The sequence below is a fragment of the Sminthopsis crassicaudata genome, chromosome 1 (assembly GCF_048593235.1).
Source record: "Sminthopsis crassicaudata isolate SCR6 chromosome 1, ASM4859323v1, whole genome shotgun sequence".
In the NCBI taxonomy this organism is placed as follows: domain Eukaryota; kingdom Metazoa; phylum Chordata; class Mammalia; order Dasyuromorphia; family Dasyuridae; genus Sminthopsis; species Sminthopsis crassicaudata.
This window is the reverse complement of record NC_133617.1, coordinates 383,682,910-383,696,575: the sequence shown is the minus strand read 5'-3', so window position 1 is coordinate 383,696,575 and position 13,666 is coordinate 383,682,910. Positions and strand designations below refer to the sequence as shown.

The 13,666-nt window shown below is 34.4% G+C and overlaps 1 protein-coding gene across 1 annotated transcript in view; it reads left to right on the top strand.

Annotated features, from left to right (window-relative positions):
- ALPK2 (alpha kinase 2) overlaps positions 1-3,641 on the top strand; it is a 152,290-nt gene extending 148,649 nt beyond the window's left edge. Inside the window, exon 12 of the mRNA XM_074279450.1 lies at positions 2,838-3,641. Within this exon, the coding sequence (XP_074135551.1) occupies positions 2,838-3,087 (250 nt within the window). The 3' untranslated portion in view covers positions 3,088-3,641. The remainder of the gene's footprint in view (positions 1-2,837) is intronic.
- Positions 3,642-13,666: the final 10,025 nt, after the last annotated feature.

The following is a 13,666-nucleotide window of genomic DNA, read 5'->3' as shown; positions in this document are numbered from 1 at the left end:
TCATGTTAACTTGTAAATATACTAAAGTTCAATGTGTCAGTCAATATGACTATTGCTAAGTTATATGACTTTTGCTAAGCCTTGGTTTTGGCTTATATCTGCTGAATCTGCCAAGACACCCATCATGATAACAAACATGACAATATTTAGGTGCCTTTTTAAAATCTTAGACTCTTTACTTTGGTTTCATTCCCAAAGCAGTCTGGATATTATAGAGGACAGTAATCTCTAAGAGAACGGCAAAATAATCTCTGTGTTACATCATCAGCTTTTCTATCAACTACCAACAAAACTCAGCAGTAAGAGTTAGAAAAAGAAAATCCATTCAAAAACATTTACAAATTGTACAAAATACTAGATTTACCTTCTAACATATATATATATATATTATATATTTCATGAATGCAATTATAAAATACCCTTTAGAGAAATAAAAGGAAATTTAAATAATTGGAGAAATATTAACTGTTTATGATTGGCCCTGAATATTAACAAAAATTACAATGTTACTTAAATTAGTTTACTTATTCAGTACTATACCAATAAATTTACCAAATTATTACCTTATAGGGTTTGATTTTTTTTTTTACTTTTAGCAAAATTCATCTGGAAAAATAAAGGTCAAGAATCTCAAGAGAAATAGTATATAAAAGGAGACCTAGCAGTATCATATCTATAACTCTACTACAAATTAGTACTCATTAAAACTAGTTAGTATTGCTTAAAAAATAGAAAAACATTCAGGAGATGATATCAAGTAAACAATATGTTCAATAAACCCAAAGATTCTAGCTATACCCTACTCACCAAAAATTGGTTCATATCAACATTTCAAACAATCTACCAAAATAAGCTCCAAATGGATACATGACTTATACATAAAAGGTCACAACATAAACAAATTAGAGGAACAGGGAAGGAAATGGTTTGGGAAAGAATCCATACACAAAAAGCAATAGAGACAGAGATAATAAAGTGGACAGTTTTAATTACATGAAATTTAAATATTTATACAAATATCATATTCTAATTTTAGTATAGAAACAGTTTGCAAGAAAACTATTTTTGCAGCTTCTCTGATAAAGATCTAGTATATAAGGAAAAGATTCTAATATATAGGAATAAAATCTATTTCCCAAAAGATAAATAGTCAAAGAAATATGCTGTTCTCATAGGAAGAAATTCAAGTTGTCAAAAAAAAAAAAAACTATATAAAATGCTCTACAACACTAAAAAATAAAAACAACAACAACCAAAAAAACCCCACCTAGAAAAATACTAATTAGAACAACTCCAAGTTTCTGTCTCATAGCTACCAGATTTACAAAGAACAAGGAAGGAAAATTATGATAATTGAAGATTCTACCAAAAGACAGACACAGTGATGGATATATTTTTGGTGTGAGGCTGTGAATTTATCCAGCCTTTCTGGAAAAATAATTTAGGAAGGTATCCAAAAAGTCATCAAACTATATTTCTTTTTATACAATAACACCACTATTAAGCTGATACCTCAAAGAAATAACCAAAAAAAAAAAAAAAACCAAAAAAAATATGTATACAGATATTTACAACAGCTCTATTTGTTGTAGCAAGGAATGTGTTAGAAGATGTGGACCAAAAATGAATGTGCCATACATTTTGTGAGAGAGATAATGGTCTCAAAATGGGACATAATTTTAGGATATGCCAACCTGCTAATATATTTTGCTTTGTTTTGTATGCTTATGTTACATATTTATATTTCTTTTTAAAAAAATTAGTGGAGGGAGAAAGAGAGCTTAGTAATAATATTATAGAAAAAAAGACAAGAAGGTAAGTGAATTATCTATAAAATGTACAAAAGAACAAAATGAAGTATACAAGGAAACAGATCAGTCAGCCAACTTGAAAGAAACAAATTCAATTTTCTTATATTCCTAAAAAGAAAGTGAAGCTATCCTGTATGACCTTCATTATCTATTCTATTTTGCATGTCAATATGCTCATTTTATTTGGTGTTTAAGTTCAGAATTTTTAAAAATTGGATTTCTGTGCCATAATCCTGGGTAGGCTACTGATCCTGTTATAAATGGTTTTTGACTTGACAGAGTGAAAAAAAAAAAAATCATGCATGAGGTGGCCTGAGTTCCCATCCTTTTACTGCTGCTAAGGAATTTTGTGACCTTAGACCAATCATTTCACTTCCTTATGTTTCAGTTTTCTTAGCTATATGTTAGTTAGAGCATGATCTTTGAGCTACTGCCCAGCTCTAAATAGAATTATATTATCCCTTTCATAAGTAAATCTGATAGGAAGAAAAAGAAAGGGTGAAGATTCCTTGTATTTGTTATTAGACTTACATGCCACTGAGATTTCACCCAGGTTTCTGTCAAGATTGTCTATCCCTAGATATATGAATAAAAGAAAAAATCCAAAATACAATATTATAAAATGTGTTAAAAGATTTGAAATTCTTTTTAATATCATGTCAAAGCTGATTAGACCTTTACTGCATAAAACTAATTTTATTTTTCCTTAATTCCATTATATTCATTGTTTTCACCACTATGTTCTTGTCCTTCACTTAGTTACTAATAACTTGCTTCTTTTGTTTACTGCCTTTGTGACAAATGGTGGAACTCCCATCCTGGATTTCTGTCTCCCTTATTTGTAAAAGAAGAAACCTGAATGAGATGGCCTCTGAGATCTTTGCCCACTCCAGCTCTACAATCTGGTTATTCTACATATAGATTGTATATTCCTCCTCTATCTATCAATTTCTCTCCTTCAAGTCTGATAGAATAGCTTTTTCTGGTAAGGACTCTATTTAAAAATTTCTCTTTCCTTCCTTACAGGTACAAAGGTTTTAAAGGGAACTGTTCCATGACCTTCATTGACCAGTTTAAAGCCCTGCACCAATGTAATAAATATTGTGAAATGCTGGGGTTAAAATCCCTTCAAAGCAATAACCAGAAACAGAGAAAACCGGTCATCGGGAAAGGCAAAGTTCAGCCACCCACTATCCCTGCCAAGAAGGCAGGGGCCAATGCCCCTGCAGAGAAGAAAACAGATTCTACGGTTAAGTCACCTGCTAGCAGAGAGTGACAGAGAAAAGCAGAGGCTTTATGCAAGAGGGACTTCACAGTCAGTTATAAGACTGTAGCTATTCCCAGTTTACAGTGACTTTAGATGCTTTGTAAACTATAACCTTCTGTCCTTATTGATATGTTAGCAGGACCCATGAAAGACTTAACTGGAAAACAAACCAAACTGTCCATCAGAATGATAGTCAATCCTCTTTGTCCGAACTTTTCAGTATTTTTACCAATGTCATATCTGTATATATTTGTGGGTTTTGCACATTGTTGTGTTATCAAGGACTTGGTGTAAGGATGGGACTATCCCTTGTCCTATTGCCTTCTTTACTTCCCACTCAGAACTAGACCAGTGAGGTTATTCAGCTGCTATATAAATTTAAAATATGAATGACTGACTCTCTCTATTGAAGTTTTGCACTAGTGTTGGTTACTGGCCTTGTTGAAATTGTTCAGTAATGATGATCTTTTTCATAATTATTTGCACAGTTGTTACCCTTGTGAAACTTTTGACAACCAGATGTACTTTTCTGTTTAATTAAATTCCTATTTAAACAAAAGAAAGTTGTGTGGGTACTTGGATCATTGCCGGCATCTTTTCTGTGTAATTTGTAACATAAGCCAAATCTCTTGGGTTTAGTAATCACCTAATAAGGTGACCTACTCATATGGCATTTCCTTTTTAAAACAGAAAAGCTCTAAAAATGGACATTTGTGGTTTCTTTATTATTAGGTCTCCACTTGAAAAGGTACAAACTTTCTATTATTTTCCATAAATCCAGAACTCCAAAGATTGATGACTCTTTCTTTGATTGCATAGAGGCATAAACTCTAGACTGCATTTTCTTTCTTATGCACAGGAGGGTGTTGGCTCTACACCTTTCTTAGAAGACACTGTCCCTCCTCACATTGTGTCTTTCCCTCACTTTCACCTCCCCCAAACTAGATTTCATTAATCCTTTATTATGTATTCATATTATGGTATTATGGTATTCACCAGTCAATTATACCAATTCTTTCTGAGTAGTTAATGGGAAAATGGAATCAATCTGATGACCTTTAATGGGATGGGTCAGTGTTAAATGTAGACAGATTTTCTGGCATCATGTCCATATAATTATACCTGCTCCACCCAGGACATGAACACTACATTTTCCAGAAGACACCTATAGAATGTCCCTCTCACCTCTCCCCACCTCCACTAAACAATCTCTAAGTTTGAAAGAATTCCAATCTTGATTTATTCCTTCTGCCAATGGATTTTCTATTTAGAGACTAGTATATGGGATAGATATTGCAGATGGACAATGAGGTGAATTCTGAATTGAATGGAGGTAAAATATTAGGTAGATTGTGTTTTACAGAGACTTAGAGCTGAAAAATCATCTAACCCAACTTGTATCTTAATGAAAAAGAATGTCTTCTTCAATATATCTGACAGATGGTCATCCAGCTTTTACTTAAAGACCTCTAATGTGCTCTACTTCCTGATGCAGCCCATGTGCTGTTAAATATCTCTAATTGTTTGGAATTTTTTTCTAAAATCATTACTATATTTGCCCTTGGCAAATTGCTTCTATTTCTATATTCTGGTGCTAAGCAGAAAAAAAAAAATACCTTCCAAATATCTGATAATTCCTATCATGCCTTCATTCATTTTTTTGCATTTTCAGGCTAAATACCATTAGTTTCTTTAATTTATCCCCACCTGACATAAACTTGAGACTCTTAAGTTTCGCTACTCTGGACACTCTCTTAATTTTTCAAAGTCATCTTCAAAATGTGCTCAGAGTTAAACACATTCTTTTAGGTGTGGTCCAACTATACTATTTATTTAAGTTGACCTTGGAATTTACTAAAACCCCCATATATTTTTCAGAGGAATGGTAATTTAGTCATGTCTCTTTCATTTTGTACTTTTGGAAAGAGTGATAACTATGGAATTTTTTTGTGGAGAACAAGGACTGGAATAGAGAGGTAGGGAGGAATTTCACCTGGGACACAGCCAATAAGAAAAAAGAAGCTATCTTCTAGGATACCAAAAGATCTCTATGCTACTGAAAGAATGGACACTCTTTGGAGAGAGGAGAGGATTTTGATGGGATGCTGAAATTTAATAATATGATTGTTTGGAGTAGGGGGAAAACACATGCCTAAATGGGCCCTCCTTCTTCCAGCAGTGGTGAAAGATGTAATTACTACATGGGATACCACTACGTTTTTCTACTGCTGAAGGAGCAACCAATGTCAACCAATGGAAAGTTGAGTCAAGGGAGGAAGGAAGCGTGTCCCAAATTAAAGCTTTTGGTGCTCTCCAGATTTTGGTGTCCCAGGGCAAAGCCCTGGTTTACTAAATTACATTACTGATTCTGTTTGTAAGGTTGATTTTTATACCCAAGGGTAAGACTTTATATTTATCCCAATTTTATTTTATTTTATTCCATTCAGCCTAGCATTCTAGCCTGTCAAGATGATTTTGGATCTTGTCATTCAATGTGTTAGCTTTTTCTCTTAATTTTGTGTCATCTACATATCTGACAAGAATTAGTTTTTCCTTTTATCTAAGTCAATGATCAAAATGTTGAACAAGAATGCCAAGCAGAGATCCCTTGGTCACTTCACTGAAAACCTTCTTCTATGCTGACGCTGAACCATCAATGACTACCCTTTGCATTTGTTCATTTAAACAGTTCTAAATTTTCTTAACTGTAATACTGTGAAGTCTTCATCTCTCCATCTCATCTACAAAATAACAAGAGAGATTGTTAAGTGCTATGCTAAAATCAAGTCAAGCAGTATCTATTGTGTTCCCCCATTCTACCTGTTTAGTAATCCAATGGAAGAGGCAAATGAGATGAGTCTAGTGTGATTTCTTCTTGACCAAGACACACTAGATCTTTATAATGTTTATCTCCTTTTCTGGCTTTTTACTCATCATCCCTTAAATAGTACATTCTAAAATTTTGAAGGATTCATTATCTAGTTTACTAAACTATGCTTTATTAAACTCTTCTTTTAGAAAGTTAGGACATTTCCTTTCCTTGGACCCTTGGCACCTAAATCATTCATGATTATGCCAAGCAGTACTTCATCTAGCCCCTCGATTACTTGAACTCCAAAGTACTCCCTTATTCTTTCCCTAACTTACCTTGGGCATCAATCAACTCCTTATTAAGCAAAAATCATTTCCTTAGAAGAGAATTGAGAACAAAAAGAGTTGAATGTTAATGCCTTTGAGATCTCATATAAACATATATACATACATTTATATATATATATATGTATATATATATATATATATATATGTAAAATTATTTCTTTCACTTGAGTTCTTATCCTCATTTTTGCCCTCATTTCCTTAATATAGCTAAAGACAAAAATAAAACAAAAAAACTGTTGATGCTGCTTTTAGTCTGTCTTAGTTGACTCTGAGTTTAATTGTTCCCAATAAACACTTTTTAGTGTTTATTTTTCATGACTTGACTTGGTTTCATTCTGTGTATATATGAAGTATATACATTTTTGGTGAGTTCTTTGTGCACCAACATAGGCCCCTTTAAGCAACTCATCAGAAATGTTTCCCTTTGTGTCTTCAGAATTTCATTTCTGTGAATTTTCTTTATTTTTTGAATTGATTACCCTTGCAGAATTTTAGTTCATGTATCCTATGTGTCTTTTTCTTTGAACTCTTTTAAAATCTGTTCCAAAGACACTAATGCATTGTTGATGGAGTTGTGAACTGATCCAACCATTCTGGAGATTGCTCTCCAGAACTATGCCCAAAGGGCTATAAAACTGTACATACCCTTTGACCCAGCAGTGCCATTACTGGGTCTGTATCCCAAGGAAATCATAAAGGAGGGAAAAGGATCCACATGTGCAAAAATGTTTGTTGCAGCTCTTTTTGTGGTAGCAAAGAATTGGAAAATGAGTAGATGCCCATCAATTGGGGAATGGCTGAACAAATTGTGGTATATGAAGGTAATGAAATATTATTGTTCTATAAAAATGATGAACAAGCTGATTGTAGAAAGGCCTGGAGAGATTTACATTAACTGATGCTGAGCAAAACAAGCAGAACTAGGAATACATTATACACAATAACAGCAAGAATGTGCGATGGTCAACTATGAAAGACTTGGTTCTTCTCAGTGGTTCAGCACTCCAAAGCAATCCCAATAGACTTAGGACAGAAAATGCCATCTGTATCTAAAAAAAAAAAAAAAAAAAAAAAAAAAAAAAAAAAAAAAAAAACAACTGTGGAGATTTAATGTAAATCAACACATGCTATATTCACTTCTTTTTTTTGTTTTTAAAAATTTCTCCTATGGTTTTTCCCTTTTTTGTGATTTTTCTCTCCCAACATGATTCATAAAGCAATGTGTATTAAAATAAATTAATTTAAAAAATAAAATCTATTCCAAAAATCCAGCTTCCAATCTAAAATACCATCTGATTTAGGAAGGTGTACAGTGTATAATCCCAAATTGCTTCCCTAAAATAAAAATCTATTTAAAAACAAAAACACAAAAGTTTTCCTGGTGATGCTGTATTTTGGAAATAAGACTGCAAATTGGGGCAGCTAGGTGGTGCAGTGGATAGAGTACCAGCCCTGAATTCAGGAGGACCCAAGTTCAAATCTGGTCTCAGACACAACACTTCCTTGCTATGCGACCCTGGGCAAGTCACTTAACCCCAGCCTCAGGGGAAAAAAAAAAAATAAAAAAGACTGCAAATCTTGGAACATTAATCTCTGAAGAATTAAAGTTGTAGGTTACTAAAAAGATAATGGAGAAAGATTTATATTGTGGTCATAAATACAATGCGGCATATTTCCAATGATGACCAATGAGGCAAGAAGCAATGTAAGTCATATCATTCAAAAATTTTGTAGTAAAAAAGTGGACTAGTCATGTAGAAAAATATGAACAATATTAGATTAACAATTCATATGCTATTTTTGTACCCAGGAAATGTGAAAAGAAACAGAAGGCCTCCAGCCTGCTCTCTGCATTTATGTGGAGCTCTATGGGAGAACATGGGTAAGAATCATGCTTGATAAGAAGGTATGGTTATATTGCAATTTATTCCAATGGAAGGAAAGCCCATATTGATGAAGTCACAAGCCCATACAGGTATTCAAGAGTTAAAAGTATTTATCCTATCATTTACCCTCCTCTCATACCTTGTATATATGATGTCTATTCCTAGCCCCATTAAAATGCAAGCTTCTCAAGGGTAAGAATTGTTTTCCCCATTTCCTTTTTCTAATGCTTACTTAGCACAGTGTTCAGCACACATCAAAGGCTTAATAAAAACTTGGTACTTGCTTGCTTGATTCTTAGACCTAAGGTTGAAAACTCCAGTCCCATCCTTTTTGCCCATCCTTTTTACTGGTGGCTGGGCAGTGACTTAAACAGGCAGCTTCTATGGGTGAAGAAAGTGAATCTCAGTAAGTTGATGCTGCAAGCTCCTTTTTTATTCAGCCTCTCAGTCATGTCCAATTCTCCATGACTCCATTTTGAGGTTTTCTTGGCAGATATTGGAGCAGTTTGTCATTTCCTTCTCTAGCTCATTTTACAGATAAGGAAACTAAGGCAAACAGTATTAAGTGACTTGCCCAGCATCACACAGCTAGTACATTTCTGAAGCAGGATTGGAATTCAGGAAGATGAATTTTCCTTATTACAAGCTCAGTGCGCTAGGTACTGAGCCACCTACCTCCCATCTCCATGCAAAGAATAAAATTGTCCCTCATTTCTTACACATTCATTGACATGCTCCCCTTAAGCTCTTTTAGTGTCCTCTCTGGGCCCCTACCATTCTCCTTTCAAGATTGCCCATGATGCTATTACCCAATTTCACCATTAAAAATAGTAGAGAGCAAGGAATAGGAGGAGCACACAGAGTGCTCATCTGCTCTGACAGCATCTCCTCCTTCCCCTCACCCTTACCAATTTGCTTTGGCCCAAAATCCCCCTCCGGATATTCTTGGGTGGGATTGTTTTGCCATCTGCCCAATCAGCCAAATCATGACCATCTTCTTTGGAATTAATTGTTATTTTCCTTGTATTGGAAAATAACAGGGTGCTCACACCAAGGGCTCTATTGCACAAGAGGTCCCAGAAATATACACATTGTTTTTAATTGCTTCAGAGGGCTAAAAGTGGTAACAGAATGAAATGTTATTGATTTTCCAGTTTGGGCCAATTAGTGTGCTTTATTATTAGAGGATTATCAAGGACCCATACACTGAAAATATCCTCATGCTTCACCCTTTCTCCTTCCCTCCTTCCATTGCCCCCCTCTCCCCACCAAGCTTTTTTCAAATCACTTAGCCAGGACAGCCTTAAATGTAACTATTTCTCAGCCCTGGGATCCTCTCTCTTTCTGACTGTTCCCATGACTGTATATATGCCCAAGGACAATTTTTTTTTTCCATGCAAGGCTCAGTCATGAAGCTATATTTATGAATTGTAAGTCACAGTAAATGAATGTTTCATTAACATGTGTCTGGTGTCCCTGGAGTTGGGTGCATCTCTAATAAGGATGGCAGGAAAATCACAACAGCATGCCAATAGCATAAGAGCTTGGCTGGATCTCACCCTGGATAGATGGAAGCTTTTCTGAATATTTCACTCCGTCCTCGCTATACCCACATTTCCCTAGGGAGGCTTCTGATCATCCCTGTAATTAGAGCCAAAGATTCAATAGGATTATTATTTAAAATGAATGCCAGAAGGAGTAATTATTTTCTAATTATAAAGTGCTCTCTTTTCTAAATATATAGATGATTACGTGTGTGCTTGCATGTCCCACGACAGCCAGGAGAGAGTATGCTGACAAATGGATTTTGTCTTTCTGGCTCTATTCCAAAGGAGCTGTGTAACCCCAAAGTAGAAGGACTGACTCAATTGATGTCATTTTGAGATGGACAGATGCCACTTGGATTGGAATGTTTTAAAAAACAAACAAAACAAGAGACATTATTTTGATTCTGCCAAGGGGGCATCTCCCAGCTGTCTCTTCCATACTTCTTTGAAAAGGTCTGGAACAGCTTGAAGGCAAGGTTGAGGTCAATTGAATTATTTACTGAAGTGAATCACAAATTTTATTGATACATTCTTGCATTGCTGACAGATATTTATAAGCATGGTTGAAAACATTTTAAAATTTCACTTTCCTAATAGAAAACAAAATGGTCCCAAATAAATTTCTAATTAGCTTCTAAGCCTAAATTCCATGCCAGCTTCCATTTTAGGTCCTGGAGATTCAGAGTTTCAGCAAGCTTTCTGTGATATCTCTATGGCTCTCACTAGTTTGTGGCTTGTGGAGTCTCTGCAGAAAGATACATACAGTGATCTTAGTAAAGTATTCATCTTCTTTTTCCAGTTTTTGACAAGCTTTCCTTAGTTTCTTCTACTTCCTATCTAGGAGTTCTAGTGATTCCAAGATTTGACTCTTTCTCTCTCTCTCTCTCTCTCTCTCTCTCTCTCTCTCTCTCTCTCTCTCTCTCTCTCTCTCTCTCTCTCTCTCTCTCTCTCTCTCTCTCTCTCTCTTTTCTCCCCTTCTCTCTCCCTCCCTTTCTCTCTCTGTCTCTTTCTTTCTTCCTTCCTTTCTTCTTTCCTTTCTTTCTCTTTCTTTCTTCCTTTCTTTCTCTTTCTTTCTTCCTTCCTTCCTTTCTCTTCCTTCCTTCCTTCCTTTCTTTCTTTCTTTCTTTCTTTCTTTCTTTCTTTCTTTCTTTCTTTCTTTCTTTCTTTCTTTCTTTCTTTCTTTCTTTCTTTCTTCCTTCCTTTCTTTCTTTCTTTCTTTCTTTCTTTCTTTCTTTCTTTCTTTCTTTCTTCCTTCCTTCCTTCCTTTCTTTCTTTCTTTCTTTCTTTCCTTTCTTTCTTTCTTTCTTTCTTTCTTTCTTTCTTTCTTTCTTTCTTTCTTTCTTTCTTTCTTTCTTTCTTTCTTTCTTTCTTTCTTTCTTTCTTTCTTTCTTTCTTGCTTTCTTTCTTTCTTTCTTTCTCTCTCTCTCTCTCTCTTTCTTTCTTGCTTTCTTTCTTTCTTTCTTTCTTTTCTTTCTTTCTTTCTTTCTTTCTTTCTTTCTTTCTTCCTTCCTTCCTTCCTTCCTTCCTTCCTTTCTTTCTTTCCTTTCTTTCTTTCTTTCTTTCTTTCTTTCTTTCTTTCTTTCTTTCTTTCTTTCTTTCTTTCTTTCTTTCTTTCTTTCTTTCTTTCTTTCTTTCTTTCTTTCTTTCTTTCTTTCTCTCTCTCTCTCTCTCTCTCTCTCTCTCTTCTTTCTCTCTCTCTCTCTCTCTTTCTTTCTTTCTTTCTTTCTTTCTTTCTTTCTTTCTTTCTTTCTTTCTTTCTTTCTTTCTTTCTCTGTTCTCTCTTTCTTCTCTTTCTCAGCTTCTTTCCCTCCAATTTCAAGCACATATGAATTTTTCTCTAATTTCTTCCATCTTGCCACCCCTTCACATATTGGTATAGTCTTTTTTACCTAGAGTTGCTTCCATTTTCTTCTTTTGGCCTTATTGTTAAGCCTTCCTAATTTTCCTAAATCATTTCCAGCAAGATACTCAATAAATGAATCTTAGCTGGAAATATTGACTCATTCCTTTATTCTTAGTGGTCCATTTTGAATACCAATACAGAAGGAAATAAAACAGAATTGAAGAGTAGTAAGGTTTAACATAAGAACACAAAATGGTCATATTTGCTTAGATCTATTTTCTCTCTGACAGTGGAATACAGGGCAGTTTTGTAGAAAGGTATATTATACTCTGTAGTAATTTTTAAATGGCCAAAGATACATTCAGAAGATCACTACTTCCTTTTGTGTCAAGAACTTATACAAAATGTCCTTAAATATTTTCATCTACTCTGTGTATAGAGAAGTTTTATATATGTGTATACACACATGTAAATATATACACAGGTGTACATTGAGTATATATTCATATGTATGTATAAATTTTGGAGGTAGTCATTTCCACTGATTAAATACCCTCTATTTAAAGTAATCAATCATAAAACCTCATTTAATTAGAGATTAAAAACTGGAACTAGAACTTCATTGATATAGGGTGACAAGTCTATAATTTTATTACTAAGGTAACTTACCAATGCAAGTCCTTACCTTCTCTGACAGCTACAGTCTTAGAGAAATGCCATTCAGAAGTGAAGTGACTTGCTTACAGTTCCATAAACTTGTCAGAGGTGGACTTTGAATGCAGATAAACTCATAAGTCAGCTGTCTATCTACTTCAGTGCTATTAAGCCAGCCATCTATCTACCTCAGTGCTCTGACTCTCTTATAAACCTATATAAATGTGAATTGTAAATATTCTCATCATCTTCATTGTTATTATTCCTGAAGCAGACTCTTGTATCTGTTTTTAGACTTTTCAGTGATTGCCATCTGACAGAAACCATCTTGGTCTCAGCCCTATTGGTGGAAACAAGTAGTGGATGAATCTAGGTTTTAATCACTGGTTGTTCTGAATGAAATAATATTGCCCTTCTCCCAAGAGTGGTCGAGGAGTTTGTGTTGTGGGTGTCCACTGAATAACTAGTAACTGAGCTCTGATAACACAGAATGAGGAAATCATGGAGAATATCAGATCGATAATTGGGCTGTCTCATGTCCTTACCATTTCTCCTGATGTAGCCACATCTGATTTATTTTTGCCTGGACTGATCTATCTTATAACTCTCATATCAAGATGTATGTTGCTTTTCCTGGATTACTAAGTCAAAAGAAATCAACTAAATGATGGCCCAAATGAATAGAAAAAACTCTTCTAATTGAATTGTCAGTCAATTTAAGTTAAGCATTTACTATGTGGGAAACACAAGACCAAATAGTGGGATACAAAGAATGGCAAAAGACTATTCTTGTCCTCAAGGACATTATAATCTGATTGGAGAGACAACATGTAAACAGTCATGTAGAAATAAGCTACAAAGATGATAAATTAGAAATAATTAACAGAGGGAAGGTATTAAAAATAAGAGGCAAAGGAAAAGGTCAGTGATTTTTTATTTTGTTTTATGTTGTTTTGTAGGAGAGATTTAATCTAGAATTTTAAGGAAATCAAAAGATGGAAGCATAATTCTTTATTAAGTGGTACCAGGCTAAAAAAGGAAAGTAAAAAGGTGATAAATGAAACCTTTCTTCACCTTTGCTTGGAGGCCTATGTAAATTCTTCACATATTTTGGAATACATTTCAATCTAACAAGGTTATTGCTCAAAAAGTCCAGTCAATCAAGAGTATGGACCCAATTACTACCAATTGAATCATATTTTCAAGATATTAATATGAACAGAAATGTGCTCCTTGAAAGAATCCGATTGGAAATGTATTTATCTGTAAAAAGAAAATTCACCCCATAATGTATCTTTCTTGTAAATCAAGATTTTCAGGTTTTGATTAAGATGTGCTGCTATCTCTATTAAATTGTTTTGAACCAATCAATTAACATTTATTAAATCCTTACCCTGTTCCAAGCACTATGATAAGTGCTGGGAATACAGAGACAAGAAAGGAATAACCCTGTCCAAATAAGCAGAAGAACAGAGACAAGGTCACTCTATGGTCATGCT